This window comes from Pteropus vampyrus, unplaced genomic scaffold (assembly GCF_000151845.1).
Source record: "Pteropus vampyrus isolate Shadow unplaced genomic scaffold, Pvam_2.0 Scaffold12, whole genome shotgun sequence".
NCBI lineage: Eukaryota > Metazoa > Chordata > Mammalia > Chiroptera > Pteropodidae > Pteropus > Pteropus vampyrus.
Window position 1 is genome coordinate 8,670,027 of NW_011888793.1, and position 13,320 is coordinate 8,683,346.

Here is a 13,320-nt window from a genome sequence, read left to right on the forward strand (position 1 = left end):
TAGACTCCATATTTTCAAATTATAGGAAAGCACACAATAAATAGACTAATTCTTGAGTTAATTTAGAGATATTTGGATGTTCTGTATATATTTAAAGGCGTATAGATACTCTTTAATACATTTGAGAAGTAGTGAGTTAAAATAGAAGCTAAACTATAATTTTCATATACACATATATTAAAAACATACCTGAGTCCTCTATTTAAAGAAATGAATAAAAATAAATTTATGAAGATAATTGGAATTGACTAATTAAACCTAAACAGATAAACTTACTATGGCAAAATTATATATTAGCAAAAAATGGCTCTTTTCTTATTCCCTTGGCTTACTGAATTTTCAGGTTTGCTCTCATGAAATAAAATTAAAGATACAATAACTGAAATAAATTGTGAATAATTTATGATGATGTTCTTATCAAATAATCTAGCATTATTAACCAAAGTTTTAATGTTGATTTCCCTTTATTTTTACAGAAATAAAATTTTTATTTTTAACTGCTACAATAATTTAACGCAGTTGAAAATATAATGTAACTTGTATATCTATATAAATTTATTAATTATTTTAATTAAAAATAATTTAATAATTAAACTATCTAAACTTGTCAAATACTCTTACAATGAACCAATATACAAAACTACATATTACAATTAAATATATAATTTAAATAATGTTAAATTTCATAAAGTAACTTCAGACCCTAGGATAGATAAAAAACATGGACTTAAATTTAATACTTGTGATGTTTCTTAAATGGTTGCAACTTTATATCAATAAAGGCAAATTTTCCCATCATCAGAATAAACATTTAAAAGTATATCCCTTTGAAATTTACCTTTAGTTTCTCCATCATCCCAGAAAAAGTCTCCTTTTGCTGTGTTATTTTCATCCAATGCAACTATAAGTCCTAGAGGGTTCTTTCGGCTGTTAAGTAAGTTTATGTGTGTATATAATTAAAAATAAATTTATATTAAAAAATAAATAAATAAATAAATTTATAATGGAGAAATGTTTATTTCATCCTAACAATTTGTGGGAGTTCTGCATTCACATGAGAACATGTCCATAATATATTAATAAAATTGATGTCTATATTTATTAATTTTTCAATGAGAAAAATGACTATACACTTAGAAAGTAAAGATAAGGAATAAGTATAATCAATACAATACAAAATTTCTTGGTGGCTAAGACACCAACAATTGTGAAACAGTATAATAATATTTCAGTTCAAACAAGAAAAATTAAATATCTTATGAATGCTCAATTCAATGTGTATTTGCCACATATCAATGAACCTTAAATTGCAAAGTATCAAGGCTACATATTATATACAAAATAAGGAGAAGTACAGTCTAAAATGTTTAAGTACTTAATGGAATGCTAATAATCTTACAAATGAAGCTAATTCTGACATAATAAATGAGATGTGATCAACACAATTTTTTTAGTTATATAATACTTTAGGTTTTAAACCTAAACAAGTATCTCTGAGACTTCATAGTCCAGGCAACTGCTATATACAGAATATATTTCTTCTAGCACACACCAATCAAAGTGTATGTTTCTCTTGTTTAATATAGCTCTAAAGTATAACCAATTTTTCTGAAAACATACTCATGAAACAGTTACAGTATTAAAATTATCAATTCTATAATGCCGAAATAATTAACTTACTAACATACATTCATTCATTCATTCTTTTGTTCCTTCAACAAATATTTAGAGAAAATAGGGAGCATGTTATGGTTGGATACTCTTATTGGTCTGGAGACTAAGGCACTGAAAAGTCAACTCCTCAACTTCATGGAATTTATAGTCTAGGAATGTGAATATACTACACACAAGAAAAAGTAAATTTATAATTCCAGATATTCTTAATGTTATGAAGTAAATTTAGTAAGGAATAGTGAGTAAATCTGTTCAGGTGTTGCAGAATATGGGGAAGCGCGGATTCAAGAGGTAGCCTTCCATGCCTTGTATCCAGAATGAACTATGAAAGATGGAACATCAGAATTTTCAAGTTTCTTCTTTTTTCCTGAATATTTCTGTAATTCATTCTTACTGAACACCTTAGTTTCTATCTTGTTCTTTACTTAAACAGAAATATCCACTTCATTTATCAAATTAAAAGTAAACATCTTAGAAAGAAAAATACTGTGACACTTAGATAAAAATCCATATATTTAACAACTGATACTTTTATAAATTATATAATGTACTTTAATATTTCATATTTTTATTAAGAATCACAATTAACTTTATATATATTCCATAAAGAATGTCAGTACATTTTTGGCACAGGAAATATAATTCTAATATAATTATGCTTATTTTTTATATCATTAAATTTGTATTAAGATAATTTGATTCTTCTTTTTATATCTCCTTATGTCAAAAATATCCTTTGGTGAATAACTAAACATTAATCTTTGATTCATAATAAAATATGAAATATTAAAATTTAGTTAATGATTTTTCATTTTACCTTGCATTTGTAGTTACAGCAGGTTGCTGAATGGGGATAATATAACCTCCTCTGAGATGTAATCCTATTTTGTCTCCTGGAAGATACATATCAACACGTTGTTTTCTCCATGGTCTTTTTGCACCCTAACATTTGGAAGTTAAAAAGATTTTTTTATTAGTGAAGACTTTAAACCACAGTTCACAAGGATTACATTTTATACATAGAAATAATTTTTATTATGAGTAATTCATATCATCTGAATAAATATTAGTAAGCTGTTTTCTAATTTAAAATCTTTTTAAGTTTACTGAACAAAACAGGGGAAAAATAAGTTTACTTTCTCAAAAAAAATCAACGTCGAAAAATATATTTCCCTTCTACAATAATTAATAATATTCTTAATTAGCCCTCTCTTTTAGTCTTTGTTGTTTTAAAGTTAACCATATCTAAAAAAGATTTTTAAAAAATCATTGTTTTTATATAAATGTCTAACCAATGTACTGTATGCTTGAAACTAATAATAAAATAAAATTTTAAAAAATCATTGCTTCTATAAAAATAAAGTGATATGCAAAATAATGCCTTTTAAAATAAATATCTGAAAAGATCTTGGTCAGTTAAATAAATTGGTTGTGTGTATAAATGCTGTTATATTGCCTTTTCGAGGCTGAAATAAAAATCTTCCTCAAATGTTTGAATATACTGTATAAAATAAATGTTTAAGATTAGCTCATTACTCAGTTTTTTTGGCAATAAGATGATATGTGAAAAGGAAAAGTATTTAAATGCCACTACTCCTTCCTAAAATTACTCCAGACCTTTATTTTCATAATTTAAAAATGAATAATATAACTTTTTATGTAAAGAATATAACTTCATATTAATCATGTGTAACAAAACACACTTGGTCATGTGCAACAAAATGGACAAAATTTTATACATTATTCAAATTTGGAATTTTTTTTACAATAATAACAAATACTGAAAATAGATTACAATATGTTTGGAATTAAGTTTCTATGCAAAGATATTTGACAGTAAATACTGTGAGTCTATTATTATATAAGGTTACTTACAGTTTCATAATCATACCAAGTAGCATCAGGGATGTATGCACTCACTGTATCTGCTCCCTATAATAAAGCAAGATAATTTATATATATATACACACACACACACACACACACACACACACACACACACACACACACACATATATATCATACGTAATTTTTTTTTACTTCATATATATTTCTACTTCAATACTTCACAGAAAAGAAGTATCAATTATATTGTTAGGTTTTTATAGTCAAGAGTAAAAGTTTCCTTTGTATTGTTAAACTCCAATGTTTTCTATAAATAATAATCAAAAGGCTATTTTACTAGTTTTAGATAATATAATATAAAACATGTCAAAAGCAAAGATGAAATTAAGTGGCGACTAAAATAATATATGCATACTTTTGTAATCTACATGGTAACTGCAGATATGAACACATTCATTTCTATGTATTTCTATGGGTGTAAAGATTTTAAAATAATAGATAAAATGAAATATCTCACTCCACTACTGTTTCTACATTTTCATATGATCAAATGGTTTTCAAGTTCCTCTTTCTTTACAATTTAGCAAAATTTCAATATCTATGTCTACTTAAATCTGAGTTCATTATTATTACTATGAGATCTGGATTTGATTCTATAAATAAAGTTTTCTTTTTCAGCAGAATATTTTTATATAATTTTCTTCTCCCTAGTTACACATTATATATTTTAAAAGCATAAATCTTCTTCACATATTTATAATTTTCCAAAATTTCTTCTGCATTTTAGAATTCAATATTTATCAGGTTGAAACAGTCTATTGAGTAACACATATTATATAGATATTTTGCAATTTAGTGTGGATTTGGTTATACAAATTTCCCTTTAAGCAATAAATGTATTAAATTTCAAAACCTACCTGTTTCAAGACAGGGGTAATAAGTAATGCAGGCCCCCATAAGAACTGAGTGTCTTCAGTCCAGCTGTTCACATCCTGATAAAACCTAAGAAAAATGGCATTTACAGTATAAAGATAAAAAATAAGTTTATGGAAATTTGAGTTATCATTTCAGTTTTTCACTGGGAATGATTATTAGCTCTAAATTTACTTGTTTGATATGACATTTTAAATCTATATTTCTTATATCCTTATGGTAAACCTCATACTGGAGAAGGAAAAAAGAAAGGAAGAAAGAAAGGGAAGACAGAAGAGAAGGGGGAGGAAAATAGTTCATTTGGGACTCAAAATAATCTATTATGTTTGATAAGGTTACTTTTATCTGTAATAAACAACTCATGTTTAACTGATTTTCTCCTGTAAGATGGGTTCATAAAATACCAGAATCTTTCATTGTCTACTTTCTTCCCTTTAAACTTTTTTTCATTATAAACTCCCATTTTGACATAGATTTGAAAGGGTTGTTAGTCATTTCTTAAGGGAGGGTCCTGTTTTGGTCAAGATATACAAAAACAAGGACAGTTCATGGTTTTGTTACTATATAATACTCGATCTATATTTACATGATTTTCACAATGTATATATCATATGTTTCCAATAATTCTATATTTCATCTTGCTTACTGATATTATTTCCCTAATATATTCTCTATACTTTTTACCTTTTGAATTCTATTCAAGTATCACATTTCTAGCTTAAGCTTATCCAAATCACTAAATTAATTATATTTACTACTGTCATTCTACAGCTCATCAAATCATTTATAAGAACATATAAACAAGGAGCAAAATCTACTTAACATATTGATTTATCTCCATTAATTTTTAAAATATATGTGCAAGTATAATTTGAAAGATATTAAAATTCTTGAACATAGTACTCACTCATGAAGAACTGGCCTTGCTACTGTTTCTCCAAAACTATGGGCTTTATAAAACAGAGTATAGAGGTAAGGTAATAAAGTATAGCGAATATTCAAGTAATGCCTTGATGAATTAACCAAAAGAGAATTCTGTCCAAAAAATGCTGGATCTTGATGCTATGGGATAAAAAGAGAAACTGAAATAAGAACACTAAAATATGAATGAAAATTAAAATAGAAGTATTTATTCTATTTTTGAAAAACAAATTGTATACATTTATTTATTTATAAGAAGTTTAAATTGCTCTTATTTCATCATCAGACTACATGAATATTTCCAGTTTTTATGTTTTTAATTTGGATATATGTTTTAATTACTTTATTTTAAAGTAATTAAATTACTTTAAATTTAAATACACATACTGAAAGAAGATGAAAACATTTTAACAAAGAATTTCTCTCTAATGTTATCTGTGGTAGCTGAATTATTGGCTTAAATTTTCACAGCTCTTTGTACCTACAAAGAGCTTAGTACATGTGATACATCCAAGAAAGAGCTCAAAATGTGCTTGTCTGAGAACTTGCTCATTGTGCCTGCCATTGCCATTAGAGAAATAAACCCAGGTAGTCTGCTGGAACAGGGAAACAGGGAACAGAGCTGCCCAAACAGCCTATAGACTTGCTACTAAAAGGATAGCCTTCTTGCTGAGCCTAAGCTAGATTAGCTGACTCTCAGCCAAGGTACAGTGATGTGAGCAAACCTGCTTAGATCTCCTGCTCCAGGTAGCACAACTAACCAGAGGTACTGGCTACTGCCTCTCTGGATTCATCATCATGTTTACTCTGAAGCTATATCCCCCTGTGGCAGCTCCCAGCCAATCAGTTAACATGGTGGAAATACTATTCAGACCCATTTCTGAAAGACACATGATTCTTCCAATGGCCAACTCTGTCCTGAAAACTACCCACTGGGCTGACTCAAACTTCCTTAGAATCGGGCACTCTGTGACCCAGTATGTGACTCTGCCTATCAAACCTCCTTCTTTGCCTTCATCTCACCAAGTTAGACTGAATTGTCATCTGGAGGTTCTCTACTTTCTCCTGCTCCCTCCCCTGTATCTTTCTCAAGCATTTTGCCCATAAATCTCTAACATGTCTATTTCTGTCTTGGCATCTGCTTTTTGGAGAACAGAAACACAAAGTGTAATGTAATTTATATTAGGATTTCCCATGAACACAAATTTTTTGGAAAGCGCAGTTTAGGTAGATTAGAAGTGACTAATCTCCAATTTATACCTTTAACTTCTGTTCTATCATGCTTCCTTCCAGACTGAGTTCTGTCTCTCTTCTCAAAAAGAATTAAAGTCGTATATGTAACCAATATGTGAACAGGAATAATTTCTTAACCACTATGCACTTAATTGACTTGATGATTTCCTCTAATTTCCTCATTCTCACTGAAAAAGGTACCCATGGGAACTCACAGCATGAATTCCTAGGACTGGTAGAATAGTTCAGTACATCCTTGTATTTCTGATCCCATTAGTTCAGATGCATGTTTTAAAAGTGTTAGTTTTACTTTCATTTCCAATGTGCCATTTAGTTTTGCTTGAGTCTGGACTCAAACTACTTTGCACTGGCTTTAATTTTTTCGTATTTCTTTAACAAAACAAAAACTGGAAATCCCTAATAGTATATTATATATTTTATGAAAGAAAAGTTATCTGAAACTTGTATTGTTAGAATCTAAGAATCCAGACTCAAAAAACTTTGGCTTTAATTTAAAATATTGTGATTCGACACTCATATATGTTTTAGGTTTAGATAAAATATGTTGTGACTACATTATGTATCCTGATTTTCTTATTTGACCATTTTTTAGATACAAAATATTTATAGGCCTTGAGAAGAGGACTTATAACTCTTTCACAAATTATGCTACCAACTTGCAGACCACACATTATCTTCTATAGATATAATTTTAAGTATATTGTTAAAAATAAGATTATGCTTTATTCCAAATCAAGGAAAACAAAAGACATTTACCTCATATTCATCACTATTATGGTTTCTGGAAAATGGATAGAATGCCCCAAGTTGCATCCATCTTCTGCAAAGCTCTTCCGTGGTATCAAGCACAAATCCACAGATATCTGCTCCAACCTAAATTTGTTAAAAATAATATATATATATATATATATATATATATTTTATATATATAGTGTAAAGATTTTCAAATTTACCCAGAGAATCACATTTTTTTGCCTCAATGAGTTAATTTGCATTACTTACAATCTTTTTGTTTTATTGTCTTCATATACTCTTCCTTAACTTAGTTTCTTTATTTTCCATTTTTGTTATAAATTTGCTTCTAATTACATTATTTTACTCTCTTTTCTTCAGAATTGTCTCTTTATACTCTTTCTTAGTTTTTCATATTTATTTTCTCTTTTGATCTAATCATCGTTAATTCGATGTATAAAGTGAAATTATATTATTAAAATGTGTTGCTTCTTACTCCAAAACTCACCTCCCATGATTTGTTTTTTCCCATTTATAATATAATATTGTAGGAATAAAATAGTAAAAAATGTCTCCTGATGTATACCCATGTAAAATTGCATACCTCTTTTTTTCGAGGACCCTGCAGAAAAACTACTATCCTTTATTTAGTATCCACTGTTTGCAAACATTTCTTCCTTTTTCTAAGTAGTATACATGTATCTATAAGTAACATATATTTTCTCACATTTATTAATTTTATATAAACGATATGTTGTATGCATCACATTGCTTTTTGCTTTTTTTTCAAAGCATTACTTTTGTGAAATTCAACTGGATCCCATGACTATAAAAAGTGATTCTATAAAATTTATATATAGGTTTTGTGAATATGTGAAGAACTTACTTAATATCATGATAGATATGTATATATGTGTATATAGAGAGAGAGAGAGATGCATACATATACATTGATTATTTCCTAAATGTAATTATTTAATTAAAACTGGTTGCAACCATTTGTAAACAGTGACAGCACATGAAATTTCACATTGCTCCATTTACTTGCCAATTCCAGTTATTTTCAGACTTTTAATTATATATATATATATGAACATATCTCACCAAAGTTTATACTTGAATTTCTCTGATTACTAGGGAAGTTGAGAAATTTTTTGTATTTTTATTGTCCATATAGAATTCTTATTTAGATTCTTTGCTAATTTTTCAATTATTTTTACCTTCTACAGATTCATAATAGGTATTTTAAATTAAATATTAATCATTTATTGGCTATATAAATTAAAAATCTCATTTTCCAGTAGGTGGATAACTTTTCATTATAACTTTTAAAAAGTCTTTTTATGAATAGTTTTCATTTTGTTATAGTCAAATTTATGTTTCTTTATTATTTGCACCTTCTGTGTTCTAAGAAATTATCCACCTAACCTTGTGTAATAACTTTACCCACTCATATTTTCTTCTAAAAAGTTCGAAATTTACTTTTCACATATAGATCTTTAATCAATATGGGATTGATTTTTGTGTATAGTGTAAGACTTGAACCCATTTTATTTTTTCAATGAATAATCAATTGTTCATATGAATAGTTGGTACTCGTGCCTTATTTTTCCATATTAATCAATTTGAACATTCACAATCAAGTGTTAGATAACTGTTATTAGTGTTATCATTGTGTTAGATAACTGTTTATTTTGTAGGGAAAATTCTCACGCTCTTTTCTACTTCTTCAAACTGATTGTCTTCCATATGAAATTTAGAATAATCTTATATGTTCCCCAAACTCCCTTCATAATTTAAATTGGAATATCACTGACTTCAGATAATAATTTGGACAGAATGCATATTTCAAATATATTGAGCCTTTTTTTCTATAAATGTGGTATACTTTTAATTTATTTAGTTATTTAATATTTTCTCAAAAATGTCCTACACTCAGTTTTAACATTTACTCCTGGTAATTATTTATTAATTGGTTGCTATAATAAATAACACCTTATCTTACAATACACCATAACATTGGTTATTTTTAATTCTCTTTTGAACAAAACTTGCCATAAAATGCTCTATTTTATTCAAATTTTAAGTCACCTTTATACTATGATTTATTGTTTTTCTTTTTCCATTTTCTTAATTATTGCATTTTATTCATTAATATTTAGCCTTCCTTTGTTTTTAATCTAAGTTTTTAAGGCTATAAGCTTTTATCTAAATATCAACTTAGTTGATATCCCACAATTTTGATATGAAATACAATTGTTGGCATTCAGTTTTAAGGGTTCCACTTCCCCATTTCCATTCACTTTAATTTTCAACTCATAAATCATTTGATAATGTGTTTTTTAATTTCAAAATTCAAAACTGTGTGTGTGCATGTACGTGTGCATGTATTAGCTTTTTTTGATTTGGTGGGTTTTTGGTTTTCCTTTAGTTCGGTGAATGTAAAAGAAAGAATGCATACATCACTATAATTTCCTAATACATTTTGCATTTGTTTTGTTATGTAGTAGCCCTCTTTAGTAAATATTAACACCGTGTACTTCTTTTTTGCAGGATATAAAGAGACTTATCAAATGTCTTATACTTAGAATTGCTTAGTATAAATTTTCTTTGCTTTTAAATTTTGAAATTGTCTCTGTCCTTATCTTTTTTAAATGGAGAAAAAAGCCTTTATTTTTTAACCTAAACAAACAATCTAGTATTTTAAACATATTTAGTCTTTTGGCATTTACTTTTATTACCAATATATTTAACTTTTTCCTACTATCTTTTTTGGCACTTTATATTTATTATATCAGCTTTTTCTATGCCTTACTTATATTTGTTTCATAAATTACTTTGATTTGACTGAATTTTGTTCATTCCATTTTCCACACTATAATGGCTTGAATGTTATAGATATCACCCATTTATTCCCTAAGTATAAAGGCTGGATTTCCCATAACACACTTTTAATCATTTTACCAAAAATCATTAAGATAATATAAGTGTAATTCACAGTTTTTGTAAATGACATTGGGTGAAACTGCTCACCAAAGGGATTCCAAACAAATTAAACTCCAGCATTCCTGCGATTGACCATTCCATTTGCTCCCATGAAGCAGTATTGTCTCCTAACCAATGTGCAGCATAGTGTCCAGATCCAGCAAAAGTTGACCGGGTGAGAATAAAGCTTCTCTTATTAGGAAATACTTTTTGTATAGCACTAAAAATAAAATCAAATTAACAGATAAGATTTACTTTAAATAGTACTGATATTTAAAAATTCTGGTCTTAATTTCAAATGCATATAATTCCTAGAGCCAAGTCATAATATTTACAACTATTTTATCAATCTTTTATAACTACTTTGTATTTAGTTATCAATATTTACTTATTTAAATACATTCTGATCAAATACAAAGGAAAATTTTTAGTAGTGATTCATACTTTGAATGACTTCTTTTACCAAATTAAATAAACGTGTTTTTTTGTATCCACTCAACAGTTGTTTTTGAAATATATGGTGTAAACTCATTGACATTTTTAAAAATATAAATGTAGCAATCTGACTTTAACCCATACACATTTTCGTGGCATAATAATGCTAATTATATATTAAAGTGTGCGTTTTCAAATATCAGCAAGCAATGTTGGGATAAAACATGTATTTGAAAAGTGTTTTATTTTGTTGGTTTCTAAAAATTTGCTATCCACCACTTCTAGGATTATTCATCCCACCTCTCTTGGTATCTGATAATTATTGACCATTTTCTTCCACAAATGGGAATTAATCAGGAAAAAAATTACAAAAATTTAATTTAATATATAAAAGTATCCACACTACCTTAGTAAAAATATAATTATATTCTCAGGTGTTTTTTCTGTATTATTACCTCTATGATATTGAACTATAGTGTTACTTTTTCTTTCTAAAATGTATTTACTTACGCAATGTAATATATAATGTTCTACTGAGTTTAAAAAGTAAAGTAAATGAACACTGTGAAGATAGCATATAAAAGTTTTGATATTATGGTATAATTTGGGTTTTGAATTAAAAAATGAATTATAGTTGTTAAATTATGTGAAAATTAAAAATTTATTGAGACCAAGATCTAGATTTTATTGACTATGACATTATATCTTCATACAATGCTTGGAAAATAGCACAAAATTAACATACAATAGCCCCTTTCTTTTGTTTCATATCATGTTCTTTTTTATACATAAGTAACACATTACATAAGAAAATTATTTTGGGAGATACTACATAAAAAATTACATTTTAATGGAAACCACTGTTTTTGAAAAATAGTTAAAGACTTAGTCTAGAAGCATCACCCTCCTAAGGCAATTGTAAAGTTTATGCTTAGAATGCAATTATATTCAGAGGTAGCCAACTGAATCAAAATTTTGAAAGAGTTATTTAAATCTGTAAATTAAAAATGAATTACAGTTAAATACATATACCATGTGCAAATTCATGAATATTACTAAAATAACTGATGCCTTTAATATGCCGTTTTACTATGAAAATATTATCTTTCTTTGCTTTATTATTCTTGCTATTTCCAAATTATAGCAAGAATAATTAGTAAATTGTCAAATATATTTCTAGACAATAAATATAAAAGAGATTTCTGAGTGAAATTGCACTTACTTCTCTGTGGCTATAGCCATGCTGTATCCATAGAGGTCGTGAATATCATATTGTTTCCCCCAGTATTGCACAGCATCCATACAAATTGTTTTGGAATACAAGAGTTTGTCAACAATATCTTAGAGAAAATATGTAAGAAATGTTATTTAAGGAATTCTTCACCATTTTACGCTTTATAATAAGAGATATTTTCCTATTTTAAACTTCATTTATCATCTGTAAATGATGTTATGTAATACCATACTCTGATAAATAAAAAATACAAGATGACAATTTAAACTAAGTTCCAACTATGTCTTCGCCTTCCACTACTTCTGTTGATTAACTATTAGATTTGCACTTACACTAATAAATATTCTGCTTTCTAACTCAATAATAAATAAATCCAAAGGAAACAATAACCTTTAACATGTGGATAGAAATGTACACATTTACCTTGTATACCAAATAACCATAGACTAATTTTAAAGCTTTATAGTAGAATAATTTACTTAAATATGATCTAATTCCACAGATGTAGACCTGTTATACAATTACAAAAGATTCGAAACTTTGCTTTTCAGTTTTTTATTGTACTTTAATTTTCAGGCATATATAGTGCTTCTATAATTATTATCATTTTTCTTCAGATGTCCTTATAGGGATTTACTCCCTTAAGGCCAATCTTTTTCTTTGGTTAAATCTTTTTTACCCACTTTTAAGGACGAAAAACATATTTTTAAGAATACATGAAATATAACTATTCAGATCAGGTACATTCTAATTACTAAACAGACACAGCAAAATGCTCATAAAAAATTTGATCACTTAAATTATGATTTTAAATAAATTTTATTTCTTTTCATTAATTATTTAATCACTGCCAATATATTAATGGTAAAAATAAATCAATATGCTTTACTAAAATTTAAAATCGTGCTCCTTTCCTTAGGCATAAATATTTTGGCCAAAAGAAAACAAACAAAAATATTGATTCAGGGTCTCAAAATTTTACCAAACTTTGCGATTTAGAAATATATTCTAGAAGTTACAAGTCAACAAGGAAAATGATTTTCAGTTAATAGTAAGTAAATGATGAGATGAAATTTACCAGGAGTAAAAGGTGGATAATTCAACTTGTTGTCACTGCATCCTGTCCTTGAACCTTGAATAAAGCTGGCAACTTCATTCATGTCCTGAACAAACATAAAACGAACAGCAGATTTTAAGTAATCACAAAATCATATAAATAGAGGGTTTCTAGTTGTTTGCAAATTTTTTTTTTTTTTTTTTTTTTGTCTAAGGCAAATATAATGTTGTTTTACTTTTAAAGACAAACA

General features: G+C 27.4%; 1 protein-coding gene across 1 annotated transcript in view; it reads right to left on the reverse strand.

Annotated features, from left to right (window-relative positions):
- Nucleotides 1-13,320, reverse strand: part of SI (sucrase-isomaltase) — an 84,397-nt gene that overhangs the window by 49,539 nt on the left and 21,538 nt on the right. The window contains exons 14-22 of the mRNA XM_011380810.2: nucleotides 13,092-13,176; nucleotides 12,002-12,119; nucleotides 10,393-10,564; nucleotides 7,384-7,500; nucleotides 5,360-5,514; nucleotides 4,437-4,521; nucleotides 3,550-3,606; nucleotides 2,492-2,616; nucleotides 839-927 (exon numbers count right to left, since the gene is read on the reverse strand). Of these exons, the coding sequence (XP_011379112.1) occupies nucleotides 839-927; nucleotides 2,492-2,616; nucleotides 3,550-3,606; nucleotides 4,437-4,521; nucleotides 5,360-5,514; nucleotides 7,384-7,500; nucleotides 10,393-10,564; nucleotides 12,002-12,119; nucleotides 13,092-13,176 (1,003 nt within the window). The remainder of the gene's footprint in view (nucleotides 1-838; nucleotides 928-2,491; nucleotides 2,617-3,549; nucleotides 3,607-4,436; nucleotides 4,522-5,359; nucleotides 5,515-7,383; nucleotides 7,501-10,392; nucleotides 10,565-12,001; nucleotides 12,120-13,091; nucleotides 13,177-13,320) is intronic.